The sequence below is a fragment of the Thunnus thynnus genome, chromosome 9, assembly GCF_963924715.1.
Source record: "Thunnus thynnus chromosome 9, fThuThy2.1, whole genome shotgun sequence".
Classification (NCBI taxonomy): Eukaryota; Metazoa; Chordata; class Actinopteri; order Scombriformes; family Scombridae; genus Thunnus; species Thunnus thynnus.
In genome coordinates this window covers 18,855,164-18,870,334 of record NC_089525.1, presented here as the reverse complement: position 1 = coordinate 18,870,334, position 15,171 = coordinate 18,855,164, and the positions used below count along the sequence as shown (strand labels likewise).

Genomic DNA, 15,171 nt, shown 5'->3' with positions numbered 1-15,171 from the left:
TCCTTTCATAACTCAGCAAGAGACATGTTATCATGGCTTTGCGTGTGTTCCTGCAGCCTCCCTCACTCAGCCACTCCTTGTGCTGTCAGCATGGCAGGGTGGAGCTGGCAGAACAGCACGTTTTAAGCATGCTCTGAATCTTCACTCCCTCTCTATTTCCCTTCCACTAATGCGTGCACGGCTAAGCTGAAAAATAAAAAGGGAGGGCCCAGTGCATGTATCTAGTGACGGTCTTTACCAATCACAGGGGTTTCCCCACCCTCCCTGTCTCCCTCCCGCCCTCTTTGCTCCCTCCCTCTGTCTCTAGGCACGCCAACCAAAGAAAAAAAAAAAAGTGCAGGGAAAAAAGTGATAAGCAGCAAGCAGCTTCTGGGTTTTGCTTTCAAGCGCACTCCTGCTGAATCGGTGTGAGTGAGTGTGTATATGTGTGTGTGTGGGGCGTTCACTCTTTCTCCTGCCACAGTAGCAACACACTGCAGCAGCGTCGGCCCCGAACAAAAGGCTAAACGCAGCAGAGCCACAGGAGGGGGAAACTCAGGGATAGAAGCAGGCAGAGTGGCCCAGCGTGACTGCACTTCTCAGGGAGGAACTCAACCTGCCATTTAGCCCTCCTGGCCCCGGACTAGAGACAGAGCGGTACAACAGACCAGCCCAGGCTGCCTGTCTGTCTCTCTGCCAGAGCTGTGGAACACACCCTGATACTGACATTCTTTCATTCATACATCTCAGTCTGAGACTCCTGCACCTGCCCTGCTTCACCTGGGCGTCTTTTCTCTTCATCTACCTGTCCTCCGAGATGTCAGACGATGACTGCCGCTCGCCCATCGGCCTGGACTGCTGCAGTTGCTGCCTGGACTTGGCCAATGGGGGTGATGACTCCATGTCTAGCAGTCCGGCTCGGGGCCTCGGTACAACAGGGGGCCTGCCAGGAAGCCCCACCAGCCCCAGTGTCAGTCACTTCCGCCAGCTCCGCAACCAGCTGATGTACCAGAACCTGAACACGGACAAGCTGAACAACATCATGAGGCAGGACTCCCTGGAGTCGGTGGTGAGGGACCCCTGCTTCCTGCTCAACGAGGGGATCTGCAACAGCAACAGCAACATTGACCAGACCATGCTATCTATACTGCTCTTCTTTCACAGGTATGTTTGCTTATCTGACAGGTACATGTTTAGGATATAAATTGAAGGTTTATATTTGAACTTGATGTAAAAGTCTCCATTTTCACTTCTGGATCTGTACATATCAAATCAGAATATGAGTGCTGGTTAAGTAGCATATTTTGTTTAGATGAGCCAGATGGTTAAAGCAGACTAATCAGGTTTCTTGGATCAGCACTTCTAAAAATGCTGACATACGTGTTTACAGTCATGGATTAAGTGTAGGCTATGACAAGGGTGTTCATTTTGATTGCATTCCAAAAATGAGTTTCAAATAAGACTGTGTGGAAACACTTTATGAGTTCCACAAGAAAGTATAGTTACATCTAAAGTACTTGGAATAAAGGTCCAAAGCATAAAGCAACGTCCAAATATTTATGCAGCTCATGATGTCTATTTATATCTACATCATGCAAGCCTATCATTCTGCATATTTGATGTGTTACGTAACGTGACAATGACGTCCTAACTTCTATTACCTATTAGAGTTTATGAATTGTTGATGAATTGGTGTGCACTGTATTAACACTGTAATGCATTTTTCTTGATTGAGATTACTCAGTTTAAGGACAATTATCATTGTTTGTAGGACATGTTTAAACTCAGAGAAACACATGTTTCCCACAGCTGTTCCTAGATTTACACTCAAAGTACGACTGATAGTCTTTCTAAAGAAATCTTTACTACAAAACAACAAAACACAATGCGGAGAGAAAAAAAAGCCAGAAAAAAAGAGGTAAACAAAATCGAACCTAAAAAGAACGCCCTACAAAAACACACGATTACGCTAAAACAACAGTTTGTTGTCATATTGATTCAATTAAAATGCTCTTTTATTGTTAGAGGTCAATTAAAACTGGCCTGATGCCTTCTCTGTTGCTGCCAAATAGTGTTTATAAAACAGTGTTTGGCAGCTCACCTTGCAGTGTTTGTGAGGAATAGAATGTCCTGCTACAAAGTTGCTGCCAGTTTGATAGCTTGTTTGGCAGCTACTGTCGAATGACTTCAACCTCAAATTAACAGTTACCGTCTCTCCAGCCGGCTACAGTTCTGACCGTCACTGAACTCCTGAACCTGAGCCAGCGGTTACAGTGTTCACTTGGAGAAGTTGTGATTACATATAGTTGTATGCTTATTGGAAGAGTAAAATGAAGGAGTTCAACAGAGAAGTGGCAGTAAGCACTAAAAAACACACACCTGTTATCACTGTCTGAACCACCTTTGAATATCATATACTCTGAAGCTGTCGTCATTTGTGCCAGTAAAACAGAGATATGAGTTACAGGATCATGACACATTTGCCAGACGTGTGTCAAATGATAACATTAATCGGATAATTTGGTAATAAAAAGGGATTTTCTTTTTCGTTTATGGTGGTTTACAAAAGGAATTTTGATGTTGTAATTAACCTTTGACCTCTCTCTTACCAGTTCATTGGTTTTTTGTTAAGGGGCTGTTATTTTAAGTTACTGCAGGCTGGTTTTTATACTCTAAAGTCTCTTAATAATGCTGTTGTGGGTTTACTTTCTCAATCCCACTTCTGAAATACAATCTGCAACTAAGTTTGTGTTTTATTGATATTTCATGGTACAGAGAAAGAAAACAATCTCAGTATGTGTGATATAAGTTTGTTTTGGTTCAACATCCAAATCTTAGAGGAAATACTTTGAGTCAAATATGTTGAATACAATATTTTAAAACTTTTTTAAATTAAAGTTTTTCTTTAAGAACACATCTACCACTTTTCAATATGAGTTTTCCTCTGGTATAGAAATCCTTCTTGAAAAATCTTATTTTGAGCGACATTAATCAACATATCTGAAGAAAAGAATTATGAAATATCCGCATCAATGTCTATTCTGATAAAGATTTGTCCGGGATGGAGATGGCGGTGGAGCTTGTTATCATTGATTCAGTTGTTTGCAGATGTTATCATATTAGTAATGTTCTCCAGCCAAGGAGCATTATCAGTCTTTTATCAAATTTGTCCAGAAGCCGAGCTGCCAAAGAACATTCAAATAAGTTAAATTTTAACTTTGCTATATGCTATGGCTGTTAAAGACTATTCTTATCTCTTGTGGGATTGTTAAATACAGCATGAGTACAGAGAGTACAATACATGTAAAACCATTTACCACAACTGCAACTGATGGGGCTGATGGCAGCAATGATTAGGCCCTAAGTAGTTTTAGCTTGATTTTGTAGCTCTCTGCAATAAAATCTTATCAGTGTCAAACTTTCCATTGGAAAAACATAACAGTTTTTACATCACTTGGTTTTTAATACCTGACACACTGTACAGCATGGCAAACTGCTGCCTGAATAAAACATCACATACTGTATAGGTTATTTTGAGAGTTTCCACACTCACTCTATTTCTCCATCTGTTTTAATGCTGATTCATTTGACACCTTTTTAGGAGATACAGCTCATTGCTGTGGAGCCTCATTATTCAATAAAAGAACAGCATGTTCTTGATTTATTTATGATAGTGATAGGGTGTGTCATTATGGTACTGTGGGATGAAGAACAACGGGTGAAGAAACTTTGGGTTGAGGACTGCAGCTCCAGCTCCCTTCTGGCAGTGACGGCGAATGGAATCAGAGAGCAAATAATGTTTTTCAAACATTCTGGACAATACTTTTAACATGTCCTTAGACTAGAAGTGATACTTGGATATGTTTAGTTGAATTATTATTCACTGTGCTCAGTGTTTACAGTATCATACTTTGAATAATGCCTGCTGGCAGGGTTTTGTTACAAGCCTTACACAAGAGACTTCAGACTTGCTCACAATGCCAAAATTATAGTTTCACAGCATCATGGATTTTCTCAGTAGCCACAGAGTTATACTTCCATGGTTGGGCATTTTTTAAGAATATTAACATAAATTAAACATCAATTCTGTAATCAGAGATGTTTTGAAATCTTGATCTCCCATCTGTCTACGTGAAAATCGTATCTACAGTGTGGATGATTAAATTACACACAGGACTGTCATCTTGCAGAGAGAGAAAAAAAAAATCAAGTTATAAGCGATAAGCAATATTCTTGACATTTCTTGCTTGGAGGCAATGTGTTGACCCATGCCATTGGCCAATGTGACCGTGCATCTGTCTGTGCCAGCTCAACTGTTTGCCTGACAAACAAGAGTCTTTTGCCAGAACACTTTGTTCCTGAACCTTCCCGTCTCAAGATAGAATCACAGACATGGATCATGTGGCTGTCATGGTTACAGTAGGCTTTTTCGCAGGATTAAAACATTGATTTCAAATGTGTACCCTTACGGTTTTCCACGCACGCACGCACACGAGCAGAAACACAAATGCACTCATTCATTCCCACATGTACTCACAGTTTAATCCTGTCAGTTGAAACAAGAAAGCTGCCTTGCTGAGCTGAGGTTTGCAGAAGTTCATACATTTTTTAAGTATTCGCTTCGGGAGGGCCCGGCTGCTGATGAAAAGCCTGGCTGAGCTTTATACTGTGACTTCACCCTGGGTGGTCAATCTGCAGAACAGCGATCATTCTCATTTGCCACTTGTTAATAGAATAAAATGTTCAGCATAGCCTGAGGAGGCAAGCCAGGACATCTTTTGGACTTGAATATCAGGCAGCAGCAGTGGCCACCAAACTTGTTATCTAAATGATTCAAGGGTCACGGAAATGTGCTGAGAGGAGAATTTGAACTCATAAGTCCTGCTTGGTGTTTGAGGCAGAGCCAGAAAGCCCTGAGGGGGCCGGGATCTATGATTTCCACGGGATACAACCAGAGGAAATGTGTTGATTTACTTTGAGGCTTAGAGAGCTACACTTGGCTGGAATGAAAGCACTGCTTCTGCACACCTTCACCAGTCAGTCAGTATTTAGCAGCCACTAAACACCATCACATGCCAGGGTGAAGAGGGGTGAAGAGCCTGCAGCGATGACACAAGTGTTTATCACAGGACTCCAGGTCTATGACCAGGCAGTCAGTCTGCAAGCAGTCAAAGCACAAAAAGTAAAAGAACTTCAAAATGAGTGGCAGCACAAAGGATATCACAAAGTGTCAAAGACCTCATAAAAAAAGTTTTTTTTCAGGAGCAGCAACTAATGTGACCATAGAACATGGCTGACGAGGAGTTTTCATCCTTCAGCCTACAATACAGAGCTCCATTATAGCTTTACAGACAAGACAGCAGTTAAATCTTTGAAGAAAGAAAATGTTGTAAAGCAAAGCAAAGGTATACAGACTTTCTTGTTCCTGTCTCTAGCTCATTGTTGCAAAAGAGAAACAGCTTCAAAATGACAAGAAGTTGCACGACCAGACAAGAAGTTGCATGGCGTGTGTAAAGTTGCATGGTACTTTTATTAATTGGTTCAGGTCTGTTGGCTGAAAAAGGAAAATATTTTCCAGTTGGGTTGAAAAAGACATAGTATGGATTTTTTGCTTGTCAGTCAAAAAGGACTTTCTGCCTTTATTATAAGTCAAGGTTGGAGATGAGATTCACCTCATGTGCAAAAACTCCAGGTTTGTGCTTTGCATGACAAACTGTACAAAAATTGCCTGGAAAAGTATTTTGACAGAAGATTTACACCCTTTGACTAAGTTTGATTTCCTGCTGTGAGACTGCTGTATGTCTGGCACTTGTGAGTGTATTGTTGCCATGGTAACCTATGCCTCATTACAGTGGTAAATGTTTCACTTTGGCCTGAGATGACCACTCGCTCTTGGCTATGGTCCACTTGACTACTGAACATGACCTTCGCCTCTCACAATAAAGTAGAGACAAGATCCAGCTGTGTCAGGGACCCCACTGGGCATTAAAACACCACTCTGTAATCCAAATATAAACCACAAAATAGATTCACCAGAGGTCCAAGAGGTCCAAGCTTTTTCAGAGTGAATACTTCTATTTAGTCAGGGAAAGTGTCTTTTTCCATGTGTAATCCAGCGTAGAATCCATGTATATTTAACTATACCATAAGCAAAACATGTCTTTGAAACTGCAGGAAAAGTTTTTTTCTGCATCATTGTGGGAAAAAAAATCACAGTTTTGCATTTTAGCTTTAAAACGGGAAAGGGGATCATAATAATCCTCCAAAAATACAATATCTTCATCATCTTGGATATGCTCGGAGAGTGAGCTATTGAGCAAATTTACATGTAGGTTACATGTAGAGCTGAATACAGGGACAGCCCTGCATGCGCAGTCTTTGAGAGCATCATTTGCATGACTGGTTACAAAAGCGAAACACACTTTTGGTGAACTTGCCCAGGGATCACAGTGCACCGTGTGGTGTTTTAGCTACACTAAGTAAATGTACAGTAATGAATCAGTAACATTTTGTTCCACCTGCTGTACTGGTCAAAACAGAAAAACAAACGGAGGGAGTAAGAGGGGAAAAACTAACGTGGTAAAAAAAGAAAACTTGTGCTCCAGTGTATCCAGGCTTGTTCTGTAGATAACATTGTGGTGCTATAGAGGCACACAAATCAGTCAGGAATGTAAAGATGTACGGATAAGATAAACAAAACACAGTTTCCTCTGTTTTCCCTACTGCTGTAAAATTGCCCCCATTTACCAGACAAATGCATTACAGTGAAAATACATCTTCAGCACATGAGACAAACTCAAAACAAACTTACATCACAATTACAGCATCATTGTCTATGAGTTAACATATACAAGCTGCTACAACCAGTAATGGGCGTAACAATCAGAGTGAAACTATTGCAACAAAGATGAAATTCAAATTTCACATCCCTTACACTGCTACAAAGAAATTCCTGGGAGAAAGCAATGCATCTTAAAGTCCCATTGATTCCCAGTCCCATTCCAATCTTCAAGTCTCATTCCTGTTGTTGGCTCTCCCAGTTTTGCCCACATAAAAGGATATCAAACACATCCTTGCTGACAAAAGAACCTGCATTCAATTACAATTTTTTTTTTTGGATCCAAGCTGTTTTTTAGATTTGGAACAAAACGAAACAGTGTAACTTGATGTGCCCTGTAAAACGGAAAAAAACTAAGAGTCCTAAGTTTGAAGACAGTTACATAACTTCATGGGTTGCAGGTGTACGGGAAAAACAAAAAACGAGGATTAGTGGCGAGAAGGCAAAGGGAAGGATGTCGGGGTGGAAAGGCAAATTCATGGCCAGGCAAGTCTGAGGAGCCAATTCCAAAGAAACCAAGGCCATGAGGGCGAGGTCTCAGTAATGTCAGGGGAAAAAGAGGGAGAGTGAGAGAGAGAGAGAGAGATTGTCAGAGAAAGAGAAAGAGGTAGACAAACAGCCAGGCAGGAGGCAGGTGCGAAGACAAAACATGAACAGGACTTGCTAAAAATAGCGTGCTTTTGGCGCTTGGTGGAATTCATAGACATAGGTAGACTGCGGACGTCTGTGGTAAAAGTCACAACCTTTTTCTATAGCTAAAGGAAGTTATTCTTTGGTGGTGAGAGCAAGTAAAAAGCCATTAAAAGTGTTTTTTTTTACGGCTGTTTTTATGAGTTTCCTCAATAACAGGCTTTGACCACTTCGGTGTTGAAAAGAGACATTAATGGACTAAAAGACTGATTCACAATATTAGAAATAACTGGATTTCTAAAAAACACATGATGGTATATTTTTGGTGTGTTTGCACCACTAACACTATCCCTGTGCTTGATTTTATCACAGAGGGATCATTTTAAAGAGAGATGCACAATAATGGCTTTTTAATGGACGTGTTAAGTTACTGCCCTGTTGTGTTGTGACTGTGTGAATAGGCTGTCCTTGGAGCTGCGCCAGAAGATGCCTGGAACTACTGTTGATTGTGTGCAAGTGTTTGTGTGTGTGTGTGTGATTTTGAGAGCTCATCAGTACTAGACACTGTCTGCTGTCTGTAAAATGACGATCAAGTTGTTGTTGAGCCTTGCAAGGAATGCACATAATTTATCATGCCTACATTTACCAGCTAAACACTCTCACAAATACACACAATATTACATTATTACCATCGCCTGGCAACCTGATAAACATGTTCATCAGGTTGCCATTTTGGTTCTCCATGCACAAAATCTGCTATATATTGCTTATATGACTGGGAAGTTTTATAACCAATATTACTGGTAAATAATAATAAATATAATTTTTAGAAACTGTGGAAACCTTTAAATTAGAGTTGAAGGTCTGGTGATATTTTATATTTTTTATGGTCAACGAATCCAACTGAAATACCAAAACCAACAATGAATTAATCCTACTGACAGAGCTTGACATATGAGATAATCCTCTGCTCCATAGACTTTCATTGTTGTCCAAAAAACACATCAGACACACCATAGCACTGGGTGACATGTTCCTTCATGTAGATGAACTCTGTAATTTGTTTCGAGATGATCCCACAAACACTTTCCCAGTGCCACAAGTACTCACTAGTACACCAAATCTGCGGTGATGTGGTTAAATGATTTAGACTTTCTAATAACAAAATTATGAATCTAAACATGAGAATATACAGTATATGCATGTCCAGTTTTTACAGATTTACATCTTGAGACTTCACAGCACAGACAGGTTTGGGGAAGTTGGAATATATTGTCGACGATAACAAAAATATCTAATGTAGCCGTCCTCATCCTTTAAGGTCGTGTTAGAAAGAATCCAAGATGACCTTGATGGCAAATGTCTTTTAAAAAAATAAACCTTGTAATCTTTTAATCACCCAATCCTCTCCAATACTCTCCAGTGACAGCTGCAAGGGTCAGGAATGAGTAATTTATCTGTCTGTCTGCAAGACAGACGACACACTTCTTGTCAGCACACACACAAACACACACACATACACATATATGAACACACTTAAAGTATACAGTACACAGAGGTGACCCACAGCATTATGCTGCTGTTGACACGTCACCACAGCAGAATCCAGCTAAGCTCTTTTGTGTCTTGAGTATCAGGCAATGGAGACACAGTACTGTATGTACCAGAGGTGGATTAGAAATCTATATGTAACACATCATGTTTGCCATTTGAGTCAAATCCTCAAGATCAGAGTGTGCTGGGAAATTTTTCAAGATTTATGAGAAGGGATTACCCCACCCTTCTTCTAAATTTACTTGTCACTGTCTTGTTATGGAAACATGAGATTGAAGTGGATAAAAGCATGTTAATAGAACAGAGTGTACAATGTTTTTTTTTACAGTTACTGCTTGTATGCGTCTGCTTTCATGAATGCACTAAATATACACATACATCTTGAAAACCTAATTTATTTGGCAGTTGAAAACAAAGATGAAAAAACAAATTAACTGAAAGTGAAAATAAAAATCTGCTTAATGCTATTTTTTTTTAGTAATTGTTATCAGGCTGCGGTTATAAATCATAAATATAAAATAGTGTCAAGGAAATACTGTTTGTGTTGTGGTAATGGTGCAAAATTTGTGGAGAAAAATATTGTGGTTTCTGTTGAAAACTCTTTGAACTAAAGCCCAATAGGCTCAACTTGTGCCACACAAACATGACTTAACAGACTGGTTATGAATTCTTGTAACAAGTCCATGAAAAACACATATGAAGTCAAGACAAATACGAGCATCTCCGCCCTGCCGGCACAGCTGAGTGCAGACACCTGTAAGGAATTTGGAAAGAGCAAATTGGACAATATTCCAGGGGAATGAAAAGAAGGAAGCATTCTTAGAAAATGATTCAAGACATACTTCAAAAGAGGGAAGCAGTACCACCCATCCATTAAAAGTCTTTCATGCTTCATGTTTTTGCAACTCTCTTTGTCCTTCCCTCTTTTATTTGCTCCTTCCCCTCCCTCTCTTTCTCTTTCTTTCTCTTGTTTTTTCCTCTGTCTCGCTCTTCTTTCTCCATCTCTCCATCTCGGTTGCTCTAGTTGGCAGCAGTTGGACTTATATAAGTCTGAAGGCGGGGTGTGTGTGTGTGTGTGTGTTGGAGGGGGGGGGATTGGAGTGACCATGGCTTGCGTTCACTGCCTTATCTGTTTGGACCACAGCTATGGCGCCTATTTAGATAATAAGGCAGCCTGTCAACACTTGCCATCACACACTCCCCCACACACACTGCCCTGTACTTGACTTGAGATCACAGAAAAGTGGTGGGTAATAGCATCACAAATAGTCAATATGTTATAATTACACTCTTTAAATAGGCATTAGACAGTAATACAGCTTACATAACACTTGATATTAGGGGTTATAGTGCGCTGTGGTTTGTTCTTTTTATCAGACTACTGACACGCACGCACGACAACCTGCTGTACCACAGTGTTAGTCAGACAATGGAAAATATCTACATTGTCTCCAGTAGAGTTCATAGTAGATTCAGGGGAAGCTGAAATGCAGCAGTTATTAGACTTGCACTCCCCATACCACCCAGGCTGAGCTGTACAAACTGCCGGCTGGGGGGCAGTAAAATTTTTCTTTCTGTCCTATTTTCATTAGCATGGGATTCCCACTCTTTTTTTCAAACTCTGTAGGAGAAGTGAGAATATGGTAACCCACTCTGCTACTGAGGGCCAAGCAAAAGTTTGGCTGAGGTGAGGAACAGTAGATCTGGAGTGGAAACAAATGCTTTCATGAGAATATTGTATCCTTCTCCAGCTCCACAGGGGGTAGAAACAACTCTGCTGCCTGCATATAAAAAGCTTGACTGACTTTTTTCTATCCAAAGTGAAAGAGTTTGTGGAAAAACTCAGATGAAATTATGGTACAAATTTTATTTTATTTTTTTTTTGCCTGGCAGCATCCCTTACAAGGACTGGCATGCTCAGACTTAATTTCAGATTCATTTAGATGCTTCTTCCTCTGTTTCTCTCTGGACGCCTGTTTCAAAATCCCAAGTGCCGTTATCCCACACTGAGTCAGTTTTTTTTTCTTACCACTATAGTCTGCTACACAATGCAGCCAGACAGTGCTTTTGTGGAGCAGGCCTGAGCCAGGCCTATCATTAGCCTATCTTATTCTCCCTGGGCGCTATTCACACGCAGGTTGGGTACATGATGTACCCAGAGCGTGCACACACACAGATACAGGCACACATACAAAGGGAAGAGAAGAAGACTAAAATACAACAGAAGTCACCTTTGATTATGATTCACAAACATGTGCACATCCTTATGCAAAAAAACACATACATACACACACCCACATACTTACGCAAACACTCGCACAGAGTCTTTGTCCCTGCAGGGCACGGAGCTAGTGTTAGACATACTTTAGCAATAGTGTTGCCACAGCCCATTACTGAGAATTGCTCCTTGAGTCGCTGGAAAAAGAAAACAATTACTTCTCCGAACCTCGGCAGGTCATGAAGTCACGCTTTCAGGAACACAGGAAAGGTTACAGCACCAGGACCAATCACATGTTCTATTTTTGAAGTTACTAAACATCTGCAGTTTGGCAACGCAGTGTGTTTTTCTTTTCTCACTGCACTTCTGTGTTCTCTAGTAAACAATTTTGAGCTTTTGGGGTGGATGTGTAATCTAAGTGGCCAAAGTTTCCCAAACAGGACTCTGCTGTCATGCAATGAGCGAGATGGTAATGCATTTGGTATTAAGAAGCATAAAAGAACTCAGTTTTGGTCAGGGAGCATATGTCATACTCAGTTAGTTAAATACTCAGTTAGTTAAACACCATTATGTTGTTTTGGCTCATTAAACAATTATGTAATGTGGGTGTATAAAAGTAAATGTGTAATTGGATTATACTGGAGTCTCTGACATCTACCTCCTGTCATACAATCATATCCTTAATTTAATCTGCGGTACCTGAGTGGCGTTTCAACAATTAAAACTTTCTGAAGTGTTTACCTCATTTTGAAAGATGTGTCACCCCAAAAACTCCATGTCTGGAAACTCCTGTGCCATTTATAATTACATCATTTAATCAGGCCTTTGCACAACATTGAGAGGATAGGAAAAACAAGCGAAACACTTCACACAGCTGTGAAGCTGGGAAGCTGAGTGGAGATCGTATTGGGCAACCTGCTCATGCTTTGGTGCAATGGGTTTGTTTCATCAGATTAATTGAAGTATGCAAAACACTCTGTGCTACATCAAGAAAACATTTTTAGTCTGCGAAGGTACAAGTAAATACGGCTTGGCAGAATGTGAATGTAATGAAACTGCCACTCTGAATTACAGTTTACAGTATACATGCTCTGAAAAGGCCAAATGACTGGCAAATCCCCATGAACCATAATCAAACTCTGACTTTTGTGTAATGAATATGGTTTCCTGTTTGTTACCAGAGCTTCCAAATTTCCAAACTCTCACTGGCTTCATGTGTTCCTGCGCTTTTGGAGAAGGGCCCTGTGAGAAAGAAAAAGAGAGAGAAATTGTGGAAAAAAAAGGAAAAGCAAAGTAAAAGAAATTAAAAGTTATAAAAGAAAGAGAGAGAGAGAAAAACTTTCTCTTAAAGTCAAGTCAGTTCTTCCCATCATAACTTCCACAGAAGGACCAGTTTGGTCCCACTGGCTGGCAGCAGTGGTGAAATGAAAAGGTGGACCTGTCCTGCCAAGCTCTTTTTCTCTCTCTAGATGCCTTTCTGCTAAACAAGAGTGTGCAAGAGAGTGAGGGAGAGGAGAAAAATGAACGCATATGCCAAGTTTCAGTGAGTCTGTGATTGTTTCTGGCCATTCCCCAGCAGAGAGAAAGGGAGCGAGATAGAGAGGGAGGCGCTTACAGACCCAAATGAACGAAAATAACAAGATGTATCCTGTCCAAGACTTCTGTCTTTGTGTCCACGTACCATGGAGCGGCCCGGGCTGGTCGTGTCTGATGGAGCATTATGCCTCACTCCCCTGCCATCTTATTGTGCCATCATGAGGAGCAATTAGCGCCAGTGACATTAAACGACCCCTTTCTGCATTCCTTCCACTATGGTGTCATGGAGAAGGATGAGTCACAGATCATCATTATGTTTGCATGCTGTGGTGTTTACACAGTCTGGGATTAGGCTAAACAAAGGCCCTCTGAAAACATGTAGATGCTTCTGGAGAAAAAAGTAATAGAGCTCTGATGCTGGCTTCAGAAAACCAGCGAGCCCACTGCCAAGAAAGTGTGGGACTTTGGGAGGAATGTTGACGAATGCTGAAACTCTCTTTCCCTCCCTTCCTTCATCTGCTCCTCCCTATCTCTCGTGCTCTCTCTTTTGCAAATACTCGCGCACGATCACGCACACGCGCACAGATTCCATCGAGGCTGCCATCCACGTCTCTGACACAAGTCTTTCAGGGGGCTGCAATGCACACAAAGACCTATTTATTTCTAGCCTGAATGCAAGGTGTCATATAAGGGGAAGTGGAGGCCTGCGCCGCTCTGGCAGAGAGAGAGAGAGAGAAAAGAGGAGAATTTATGTAACACATGAGGTCACAACCTTTCAGCGCTTGAGCGTCGACGGTGTGGAAGTTAGTCGGGGTCAGGAGGGTTTTTTTGCGTCAGCAGGGGCGTGTTTTGCTGTGGAAGAGCTCGAGCCGAACAGGAAGACTGACAGTTGACCCCTTTTTCACCTATAAAGTTGCTTGGTGATTAGCAAAGGTCAGCCTTAATAAGTCAAGAGAATAGAGTTTCAAGCATAACAGATTAAATTAATTCCAAAGAGAAAAAAAAAACATGGTTGTACTGGAAGCTAAGCTATAAATAGGTTGTGGGTTGGTGGTCACCATTTTAACTTTTGAGGGATTTATAAGCAAAATTACATATTAATCATTTTTTTGTACTCGTAAAAGTCTACATCTACAGGAATCTGACATTAAATCATAATCATCTGTATGGTGCATGACTCTTTTCTCTCCTTCTCCTCCACATTTCCATCTGTCAGTTTCACAAACTTGTGCACCCTGACCCTGATGTTTTTTACTGATCCATCACCCCCGGGCTTGTTTAGCATAATTGAAGTGTTGTTTTCTTGTAAGTTACTCTCATATGCCCGGTCATGGTGTGTGGGAGGGAAGCAGCGCGCGTACAGAATAATACAGTTAAAAAACTTCTCTTTTTCTCCCAGAATGTTGATGACTTGTCAGGTTTCTTGGGGCCAGAATGTAAAGTTAAAACAACTGTTGTAGCTTATTTAGCATGTAGTGGCTGTGAGGTTCAGTGTAGGCATCTGAAATGAATTGCAGAGCCGCACGCAACGGAGACAAATCGAACCAAGTAGAGCCAACGGACAGCAAACTGGAAGATCTGAGTTCAACTTCAGCTGGTGTTTATGGATTAGTTTTCCAAATATTTATGTAGTTTAAAGGACTCAAACTTAATAAGATATAATCCAGTCATTTCCACCACATCATTTTCTGATTTGATGTGAGGTGGCAGCCAAAAATGGAAGAAACCATCTCGCCACACAAAAGGACATCAGTGTAAATCCAGATTTAAGTTAAAGCCCCTGAGTCCCCATCATTAAATATTCATGACTACTTAAACAACAATCAGTTAACGTTTGAAAAAAGAAAGCATGCTCAGCTGCTATTTATCAAACTTTATCAAACTTTATCACAACTGTGAAGGTGTGGATTTGATTAGATCTGATTAACTGGATTTTCAAGGCCTTTCATGTGGGTGATGAGAGCTGTCATGGGTTGGGTGCAGTTTTCAGCCATAATAATCCGTAGGGCTTCAATGGCTGACTGCTCCTACTGATTCCAAGACTGCGTCCTGTTCTCACTGAAGGTTACATAACAAACAGACAGACAAAAACAGTGTGAAAATGTTGGCAAAACACAGGCAATCTTCCATGTCTTTTCAAGATTTTGTCAGTGTAATCATCAGTTCGTCTTGGATTAAATGCATCGTTATCTGATCCATTTAGTGGTTTGGAAGGTGTATTTCTAGCGCTCTTTTTGTACATGGACCCACTTCCTAGCCCTCCACTGGGAAAGGATGCTATTGTAGCTCATATCAGTGGGAAATTCAGAGAAACACCCTGATAAAAAACAAAGTCCCTTGCTGTTATTCTATGACAGCCAGCAAGGGGTGGATATAAAAGAAAAAACACTGAAAGACAAGCAGGATACTTCCTCTT

The 15,171-nt window shown here is 40.9% G+C and overlaps 1 protein-coding gene across 1 annotated transcript in view; it reads left to right on the top strand.

Annotated features, from left to right (window-relative positions):
* The first annotated feature begins 371 nt into the window (after positions 1–371).
* Positions 372–15,171, top strand: part of tsc22d3 (TSC22 domain family, member 3) — a 35,917-nt gene continuing 21,117 nt past the window's right edge. Inside the window, exon 1 of the mRNA XM_067599415.1 lies at positions 372–1,143. Within this exon, the coding sequence (XP_067455516.1) occupies positions 797–1,143 (347 nt within the window). The 5' untranslated portion in view covers positions 372–796. The remainder of the gene's footprint in view (positions 1,144–15,171) is intronic.